The 11,064-nt window shown below is 39.0% G+C and overlaps 1 protein-coding gene across 1 annotated transcript in view; it reads right to left on the reverse strand.

Moving 5' to 3' along the window:
- LOC132122918 (serine/threonine-protein kinase D2-like) overlaps nucleotides 1-7,652 on the reverse strand; it is a 32,763-nt gene extending 25,111 nt beyond the window's left edge. The window contains exon 1 of the mRNA XM_059533423.1: nucleotides 6,751-7,652. Within this exon, the coding sequence (XP_059389406.1) occupies nucleotides 6,751-7,077 (327 nt within the window). The 5' untranslated portion in view covers nucleotides 7,078-7,652. The remainder of the gene's footprint in view (nucleotides 1-6,750) is intronic.
- Between the last annotated feature and the right edge of the window lie 3,412 nt (nucleotides 7,653-11,064).

Below are 11,064 nucleotides of genomic sequence, written 5' to 3' on the forward strand. Positions count from 1 at the left end.
TTAACTTGTTTTAACACGAAATACATCAAGACAGGAGAGAAGATTGTGTCCGTCAAACCATTTCATTGGGTCTTCATTCTTATAAAATCAAGTGAAGAGAAAAGGGCAGACTAAAGCAACAACAACCCATGGATCAGTAAGTCTGTAAACTCCTGTGATGTTTATGTAGAATATCAGGGTTAAGAGCCTGACTTCCTGTTTGTGTTCTCACAAGTTGAAGAGGCCAAGAATGGAAAGTCTGTGGAAGTACTAATCAACTATTTTCTTTGTTTATGTTCTTGTGTCAGCCCCATGCAATCATATTGTACATGTGGTGTAAGACGACTTTCCCTTTAGTCATGAGTAGATAACACAGACATAATAACAAAGGTGGACATCTGTGTAATGGAAAAGGGTGTAAAAGCCAAATTTAAATTCCACACGTGGCTAGAGCTCTTACGCAGAACATGACAGCCTGCAGGACTGGTGCAAATACCATTGATACTTTCATACCAACAGCAGTCACATTTCATTTATATAGTCTAGTAACAAATAAATGTTAACGTGTATTAACATTTTTGATAATTACTGTTTATGTAGCCCAAACTGAACCCTATATTCCAGGTTAAATTAAACCAGGTTAAAGAGAATCCGTGGCATGCTGTCAATCACCACAGACATGATTTTGACTCGTCTAAGATTATAAAAACACTGTGTTTTTATTATGGATGTCTAAAGTGGGAATTGTATACTGGAAAACTTAAAAAAATATACAATTACCATACAGTTTATACATGCTACATTTAGTGTGATAGAGTTGCTTACCAACCCAGTCCACGCAGTTATGTGAAAAATGTCATGGCTATATAAACAAGTAAACCTGGTTCTCTCTGTGAAATGTTTTAATGATCTCTGCAGCACTTTCCGTGGAACAAATTCCAGCTACAGGAAACTATGCTGCAAATGCATAACCAAAAAAAATAAGTATGCTTTACAAGAAACAAACTTTTGCTATTTTTCTAATATTTTCCTACTTCACATTTAATTCAATGTGTTACTTGCTGCTTATTAACAAATATTTGTGAATTTTACTAGCATTTTTTTAGTGGAAACTGTATATCATATATATATATATATATATATATATATATATATATATATATATATATATATATATATATATATATACATATATATGATATACAGTTTCCACTAAAAAAATGCTAGTAAAATTCACAAATATTTGTTAATAAGCAGCAAGTAACACATTATATATATATATAATTTTATTTTTTTTGTTTATATACAATCGGCTGATGAACTCTTACTTATAACAAATACATTCAGCAGAAGTTAAGTAGAGTCACCAATCTTGCTGTATTTAAGACTGACAAAGTGAATTTAAAGCAAGACTCAAAATCTATTCAAATGCACAGCAGCAACAACAACAACAACAACAAAAACAATCAGCGCCTGAAAGTGGGACCAGAGCAGTCCAACTTCTGAACACAACGTGTTGGTTTAGACACAGAAATCACAAACACTGCACACACACACACACACAGTGATTTCATTAAGCCCAAAATCTTCTGTGTGCTGCCTGGGCCTGGGGCAAGGGCTCGGAAAACAAAGCTGCCCTTTTTTATTCAAGCGAACGGTAACACGAGATGCATGGCTGGCAAGCGAAGGGGAGAAGAGGGCGGAGGGGACTCAGCCAGGGGACTAAATAGAGTTTGTGCTCCACTGTGCTGAAATGGGCTTTTGTGGCCCAGGCGTCAGGATGATGAAGCAGGTAAGCCAACAGGAATGCCATATTGATCCCCAGAGCCCCCAACCATAGTCAGGACCTTATAACTCTGAACAGAAAAATACAAATGAATGGAATTGGATGGATAGGGATGGGAATTGGAAGGACTTTTACAATAGAAGTAAATATGAAGTTAAATAAAATTATAAATTTAATAAATTTATGCATTTAGCAGACGCTTTTATCAAAAGCATCTTACATTGCATTCAAGCTAACAATTTTCTCCTAACATGTGTTCCCTGGGATTCGAACCCTGAACCTTGCACTAGCTAACGCAATGCTCTACCACTTGAGCTACAGGAACACAAAGTTACATATAAAGGTGTAGTTACTCTTTGTGGGAAGTCGTGGCCTAATGGTTAGAGAGTCGGACTCCCAATCGAAAGGTTGTGAGTTCGAGTCCCGGGCTGGCAGGAATTGTGGGTGGGGGGAGTGCATGTACAGTTCTCTCTCCACCTTCAATACCACGACTTAGGTGTCCTTGAGCAAGGCATCGAACCCCCAACTGCTCCCCGGGCGCCGCAGCATAAATGGCTGCCCACTGCTCCGGGTGTGTGCTCACAGTGTGTTTGTGTGTGTTCACTGCTCTGTGTGTGTGCATTTCAGATGGGTTAAATGCAGAGCACAAACTCTGAGTATGGGTCACCATACATGATTGAATGTCACTTCACTTTCACTTTTTATAGCCTTTTTAAGAGCCAGAAAAGCTAGTTTAGCTAGTTGCATGTAATATAAATTAAACTATGGGACATTTGATGTCAGGGTTTTCAAAGACAGGGTAACAGGGCGCTCAGCATCTGAAAACACACATAAAATATTCGTCTGCAAGTGTGACTGGAATCAGACATCTCTCCTCACTCTGAGATCATGTGTTTACCCATTGTGGTAACCCACCCATTTAACTTTTTGCAGCAAACCGGCTTGGAAACGCACAGCACAAAACCTCTGTTCTTATGCCTAGCACATGCACACACACACACAAGCACACCGCTCCACCTTCTCCAAATTTGCATGCACACACCACCCACGCATATCGTTCACACTGTCCTACATTACAGTCGATCCAAACACATGTGAGTCTGACACCTCGTTCCACTCGTTTATGCTCTTTTCATGTTGGAGCTAAGCTGCTTTGATTTGCATTACCATAAAAAAAAAAATCTCCATTCTTTTCCAAAGAAACCAATTACAAACCATGGTTAGTCTGAAAAGAATATAATCCTAATGGGTTTAATAACACACCGATTTAATCACAGCATGGCATTAAACAACACGTTTCAAAACCAAAAGGTGTGCCAGCTGGGGAATTAAGGCCTTGTGTATATGTGCTAAACTGAATGAACATTCAGCTAGCTAAATGTAGTTATTTAGAATGAATGGATATGCCAAATCAAAAACAGAGCCTAACTATGTTGTTACATGGTGTGAAAGTTTACAACAAGTCAGTTTTCAAGAATATCTATCATTGCACCCAGTACAGCCTAGTGACCATCTGGCAACCAATCAAAACACCCTAGCATGGCTAGTTTTGCACAGGCAAGTGTCGTTCTAGTAAAATTCCAGTTGTTACTACTTCATAATTAATTAATGTTGGCATAGTTTTATTGCAGTAACAATCAATGTTACCTATGGTATTTTGGTGGAAACTGTGGTGCTGTGGCCAAACTGCCCCAGATAATAGAAACCATCTGTGACCTCATAACTGGACACCAGACATGCTGAAAGAATAATCTGAGCAAACCCCCTCTTTTTGAAATGACCAAGGAAAGCTAATAAGTCACACAGTTCAGCGTTATGACATTATTGCCATGTAATACAAAAAATAAAAATAATTCACTGTGGCTGTGCCATGGTACTTTGACATTTACCAATTGTACTGAATGACTGCCATATTCATCATATACACAATGGTATTTACACAGTATCAAAATATGAAAGTGCCTTGTGTGTGTGCGTGGCTTAAAATAATATATTGTTTTGTCAAAGTTTGCATTATACACCACAGAAATATCCCATAACCTAAACTTAGCCATAAATCACAGCACAATAGGGGACAAGGATATTGGATTTCATAATAGCCTATATGATGGAGAAAACTCAGAAAAAAAAGTGTAAATGTGTATGCCAGAAAATCCTGTCTGAGTAAAGTGATATGCCGCTGGAGCTGTACTGTACTACTGAGTTACCCATTATATTTGACACCTGGAAAGGTGTTTTTGTTAGGTGCTGAATTAAAGTCCCACAGGCAAGAAATATCTATTTCCCATCATATAATCTGGTAATTGGGGGGCATTTAATGGTTATTACATTTGCCACATAATATTTAAGGTGATTTAAAAATATATATAATTAACATTTGCTGCCTACAATGGACTTATATATTGTTAAATTAATACATGATAATATGCGATATAATATAATAGTATATATATAACATATAAATCAGTCTATTAACAAACACAAAGTTCACTGTATGTCAAATCAAGGAAACTGAGCATATTTCTTCTTATCTAAGGACTAGCAACTCTTATCTAAATCTTCAACATTAACATTAAATGCAAAACAGCTCTAAGCTCAGCTAATAAGAAAATATCCCTAACAAAATAAAAAGTCAGTTTGCATCTCTTGTCTTTTCCTCTTTTCACTTTTGTCATTCATTTCCTGTTGATAGCCACACAAGCGAATGTGTGTTTTGAATAGTCAAATGGTGGCCAGCACAGAACGGTAATTTCACCAGGAAATACGGTCCTTCCATGCAAAGACTCTCCGTAGCCATGCAAATGAGCTGGAGTGAGATGACTGTAGTATGAAGGAGTTGCACTGTGCAGAATTACCTGTGACTCCCTTGATACCAGACACTGTGTGATTTACAGTGACCACATTTGTAAGAAAATAAATGAGTAGTGATTTTACGCTAGCTTCTGACATTTCCAAAGTCTTCTTCTCTCAGGATCTAGAATGGATCTACAGTGTGGTGGAACTGTGATGGCCATAACCTTGTTTTGATGCTGGTCACAGTCCAGTGCATGAGTATCTTGGTACACAGGTCAAAAACATTTTTTTGTACTGTTTAACTTTCTTCTGTTTAGTATAAACTGACTTACATGCTTGCTTCAAACTGTGATTACAATTACACATTATATTAAAGAGTACAGGGTATTACTTGCCAATTTGTTCTTCCCTAAACCACTGAAAACTAAACCACAAATTTGCCCTCTTTCTACTATGAACACCCCAGGCATAAAATACAAGGCCAGAGGTGAGAGAACAGGGGTGTGATGAAGTGCTCCGGTATTCCAAAGAACACACTCCTCCTGGGATCCAGATAAAACCACACACATTCCTCTCTAGGGGATGGCATGTGACTTTACCCCAACCATTTGTTTCATTTGAGCCAAAAACAGTTATAGGAGAAGGAAAGGTGTGTTGGATGGAGATGTGCAGAGATGGAAGTAACTGCATTGTATGTGAACCTGCAGTGAGAAAACAAACTCCAGGAGGAAGGCAAAGGGAGCGGTTCAAATGTGGAGGACACACCATGGCCTCCTACTTTGTGAGGAAACAGGCTTCATTTCCTCCTCTTTATCCCATGGACAATAGACTGCTTACATGTTGGACCAGCAGGGAAAATAGGCTGGGCAAGGAACAAAAAGGACAGCCCAGTCAATGGAGATTGTCCTTGCTTGGTTCTCTATAGATGCTTTAATTGTTGTTTTGACATCTATTGCATTACACAGATGTCAGAACAATTTTGTTGTTCCTTTAGGGATTGAGGGAAATGAAAACTTGTTCTAGAAGAGAACTAAACTGTGTCTGGGGGAGGAACTGAGTGATGCCGCCACATTACCTTCCAAGTGAATGGAAAAAAGTGTCTATGGAACAGAGGGAGCCATTTGAATAAACAGAGAGGGAACACTGTGATTCACTCTGACGCCAAGGGGAGATGTGGAAAGTAGCCAAAATCCAAGCTCACAAATCACCCAATCCAAGGGACACAACAAAGGACTTCTTGTAATCAGCTGATTTGTGAGTTAATAGGAAAAACATAGTGATGGTCAGTGTTTCCCAAGTGCAAATTACATTATAAAAGTATTACAACAGGGCCAAACCTGTAGATTTCCTTCTGGGGCAAATTTTACAAGAAGTTCTCTTTATAGCAACAGTTCAAGACATTTACCTTTATACTGAAAACAGAACTCAAGCCAGAGATTGCAACTAGTGACTGCAAAGCTCTTTTGGACAATGCATGATTACTGGTATAGCGATACCGAACAAATGCTTCCTGGACAGAAAAAAAAAAATCCTAATTAACTTTTTTAAGATGACCCTAGTCATTACCCAGAGCATTGAAATCTGATAATCGTATCATATCTCAGTCGGACTGGCTGATAAAATATCAGTTGCTAGGTACTAATGCAGATTCCAGGAAAAGGGCAGTCACAATATAGATCGCCTGTTTCTTGTCCAATTACTTCAGAAATTAGTTCTGGACTTTCTGCGCCAGACTAGGACATTAATTGAATCCAATTTTTCATTAAGGTAAGGTAATATGACATTTGCCAATTTCATGTATAATGTTTGGACTTACTAATGCATTCATTTTTACAATCTTCCATGAGCATAATATCAGTGCCTATATTGGCAACGTACACATCAGTGTGGGATTTGTATTTGAAGAACTGCTGACACTGAGATAAGAGTTGCCGTACTTTACCACAGCATGTTCTGCATGCATTGCATACTTCTGTGGTCACCGTGCATGTTTTTTTGCCATGCACAAGTATGACTTTGAGTATCAAGGACTGAAAAAAGTGACAAAGGTGATATAAACTGCTCTAGATCCAAACATAAATTCGGCAGAACTTGATACACCTGCTAATTAAAAATGTTTGAACTTTCATTTGAGATGTGCAAATGTAATAGTACATACAGCATCAAGGCACAACATACTGAATGGTGCTTACCTTCTGATCCACAATTGAGCAAGCAATTTGTTTGACATAGGCCAGGTCTGCAGTCTGGGGAAGAAGCACAGACTCTCTAGTAAGTCCAATCTGTATCATGAAGGAGACACCGGCTGGTGCCGGAGGCCCATGCGGTATTCCAGATGCCCCGCCGGGACCTGGAGCAACTCCCATGTCCACTGTAGGGAACCCCGGGGTTTGAGATGTTTGGACAGAGACTGGTGTCCCCTGCTGCATCACCACTGACCCAGGTGGAGATGGGCCACCCGGGGGGAAGAAGACATGGGACATGTGTCCCGGAGATATGAAGGGACTGACGTTGGCCATGCTGAAGAGTCAAAGACAGTCAAGAGATAAGACTGGGTAGTGTGAGGCAGCAAACTCACCTACACACACCAGCAGTCACTCACTCATCAATAGTGGCCGTCCCTGCTGTGTGTCTCTGTCTACTAGAGCTTAAAAACAACTGATCCCTTTCCAGGAAGTGGCTCTTCTTTCTTTTCGCCCTCCCTTTAACAGAAAGGTCCTCTATACGGCTTTCATTTCAGAGAAGGAGCAGGTGACAAATACAGATAAAGTTAAGCTTTGAAATGAAACGTCCTCTCCTCCTCCTCCTCCTTCTCCTCCTCCTGCTTCCTGTTCCCTCACTACTCCAAAGCAGCTTTTAAGAGGAAAGCGTCCAAACTTCAAGGAAACACACCGAGGACAAAAAAGAAACTCTAACAAATGAGAAAGGCAAGACAAATGTCAATAGCTGTAAATCCGTCCACTCAAGATGGCCTCCAAGTACAGGAAACAAGCCGGAGAGAGCTCCTGGTTAGGCTTGCTTTGCAAGTCAGACTGTGTTTCAGTTTCTTGTCGTGTTGAGCCGTGTCTGCTGTGCCTCAGTGAGAAAACTACTGAGGACACTCCCTCTTCCCCCTGCCTCCACCTCCCTACTGTCTGAACCTAGCAGAGCCCTGGAGGAAGTGGTGTAACTGACAGATCTCTCGACCAATCAGCAACAGAGAGAGCTGTAAAAGAAAAGCTCTATGAGATCATACATATCCACTTCTGCCTCCTCCCAGTCCCACATACACCTTCTTCCCTCCCTAACAACTTTTACGTCTTTCAGTTTGCCTTGTTTACTCCCACACCCTGGAACAAATTTGTCCTTCTCTTTTTGCCTTTGGGCCCACGCTAACTTGCACTCTTTTCCCAGTCACTCATTCTTACTCTTTTTTTTTTTTCTCCCAGTCTCCTTTTTTTCCATGTCCCAAATGTTAGCCAAATACATGATCTGAGTGGCATAAACATACCTAAATGATAAAAAATACATGACATTCGTAAAAAGGAATATTCTTGTTTCACTGTTTCAGGTATTTGAAAAAAAAAAAAAATAATAATAGCATGGTTTGTGAGTAGGGAATTTTCTCATTCTAAATAGGCTTTAAAAAGAAAAAAAGTTACTCTGTGCAAAATGAGTTCTTATCACCTCAATATTTTGGACATTTTTCTGGAAAGACATTTTCTGCTAAACAAATATGTCAACTTGAGCACATAGGCGTTGTTGACATTTAAATGTGGTAGCTTTTCTGTTAAAGTATATTTCAGACTTACAAAGGTAGTAAGGAGTCATTTGTTCAGCTTAGTTTCAGTAAATGGTCATTCTGAACTGCGTTCTGACTTAAAGTACTTACAGTATTGACATACACCCAGACCCTGACTGTAAAGGAACATGAGGTGAGACAGGTGTTCAAGCAGTTGAATCCAAGGGAGACTGCAGGATCTGGAGGGGTCCTTGGAAAGGTACTTGTCCCTATGAAGTTGCTGCTGTAAGCGCTGATATTTTGGATCCGTCCCTGTTACAAGCCATCGTTCCATCTTGCCTTAAGTCAGCCGTCATCATCCTGGTCAAAAAGAAGCCTGCTGTAGACAGTCTACATTGCCCTTACTTCTGTTACAAAGTGTTTATAGAGACTAGTATTCAGGTATATTAAAGCCAGCCTCCCACCTATCTTTAACCCCCATCAATTTGCTTACCGGGCCAACAGGTCTACAGATGCTATTGCTACAGCCCTCTACAAGGCTCTGGAGAACCTGAAACACAGAGGAACGTATGTCTGGATGTTCTTTATTAATTATAGTTCTGCTTTCAATACCATCATACAGGACATAATCATCAGGAAACTCATCCACCTGGCCTTTCCGCTCAGCTCCGCTCCTAGATTAGGGACTTTGCGTCTCCACTTACTACAGGACATTGCAAACTCCCGCTATCCAGAGAAAAAACATAATTATTAAGGACCTTTCCCATCCCGACCATCACCTGTTTGTCCTCCTGCCCTCAGGGAGGCGATAGAGGGCAATCAAAATGCACACTGCCAGATTATTAAATCGTTTCTATCCAAAAGCTATTCAGTCCCTAAACTATGGGCTGTCCTGCACTACTTACATATAACACTTTACTGTGGACTGTGCAATAACTGCTCTAATCCTCAACTTTATTTCCTTGTTGCATATCAAGTTTATAAATGGATTGTAATTGCATTGTTTACATGTGTATATGTACTGTGGCACCATTAAACAGTGTCCTTTGTTAAATAGCTCTTCTTGAAGGCTATTTTGTATTGTACTTTATTCATCATATGACACTTATTGTGGATTATGTGTGCGTTTTGAAGCACCAATGGGAGGGGCATGCAAAATTTCATTGTATTCAATACAATGATGATAAAAGGCTTCAATTCAATTCATCATGTTTACATAATTTAACACTAATACCTTTTCTGAAAAATTAACATAAAATAAATGAATTACCTGGATTTTGACACCATCCTCCACCTAGTTAACCTTTATCAGATGCCAAATATGATGCTCGTCAATTCCGAGAAATGTGGTCAGCATTATTAGTTAATTTTTATTAGTTAACTTTTTCACACACAACAAAGTTCAGATCAGACAAGAATGAAATGTCTGTACAAAATCATGTTTTTATTTAGTTGTTTTTTGATTTATTTTATGACATAAAACAAGACCTGCATAGTAAAAAAAGGAAAAGGAAAAAGAAGGGGGATAAGGAAAAGACAATTCAATATAAGATAGATAGCAGATTAAAAATATGCATAATAAAACAAAATAAATAAAAGGCTGGTCTTTTTTTTATCCCTTGCAGTTAGAGGATATAGGTTGAATACAGATTAATATGATGTACAAAATATCACACAGTGATAAATTGCTTTTAAAAAATAAAAACACTTAACAAAAAGTCCTTTTACCTTGGCTTTGGACTGAAACTTTTTTTTTTTTTAAATGTCCATACAATTTTCAGTTGTTTAGGCTTTTACACAATCACAAGCAAGTATTAAGCCTAGAAAAAGGTACTACTGTTATCTTACACCTTATTACTAGTAATCATATCAATATGTCTAGTAGAGAAAAGCAAACAAATCAGAAAACGGGAAACTTACATTTTGCATTGGCAGCTTTTCCAACATATAAACAGTTTCGGTTTCTTTCCATTTTTATATATATTTTTACACAGATCCGTCCTCTCTCAGTAAGGAATGTGTTTTGCTGTTGCAATTTCAAGACTATTATTGCATCGAGGGGTGTGGAAATAGGTGCACAAAAGACAGCAGGACTCGTCTAAACACCCATGCAATCGGCAGTCTTTGGAAGAGAACTTTACGATGCAGCAATACATGGATGAACCCAATCGATCATGTGATCCTACACATGTAGTGTAGCATAAAGCTAACCATTAGTTTGCGGTGTGAAGTTACTAGGTAAAGAGGTAAGCAGCAAAGTATTATGGATTCCACTAAACACAAGTCTGTGGTCATGTGACATTCACTGACTGGGCAAATAGCCCAAAATCAATCCGTGGTCTTGATACTGAACAAGTGACAAGACATAAACCTGTCCATTAATAAAATCACTCCAAGAGCTTTTCCTTGCCAAAAATCCCACCCCCAAGTAGGAAACCTTTTATTTCCGAGTTGGTTGGATGGATTGATTCTTGATGGAGGATGTCTGGTTAAGAACTGACATGGCTTCATTATGCAAGAGCGCTCTTTATGGCCCATCAGTCTTTTTTTTGCTTTTGACTTGCCTTCCGGCCACTTGTCTATGACCACGGAAAACCAGTAAAGGATAAAAATAAACCCAGCAAAACGGAAACTGGCTAATACAAGATGTGACCTCTGATCTCCAGACCTCAAACTAAGAAACCTGAAGATCAGATTCAGGTTAGATTCTTCATCTCATCTTGGTTTCCCCCAAAAAGTTTCAGAGTTGCATCTTTATTCCTTGCCAATTAAAAAATAAAAATAA

This window comes from Carassius carassius, chromosome 41 (genome assembly GCF_963082965.1).
Source record: "Carassius carassius chromosome 41, fCarCar2.1, whole genome shotgun sequence".
In the NCBI taxonomy this organism is placed as follows: domain Eukaryota; kingdom Metazoa; phylum Chordata; class Actinopteri; order Cypriniformes; family Cyprinidae; genus Carassius; species Carassius carassius.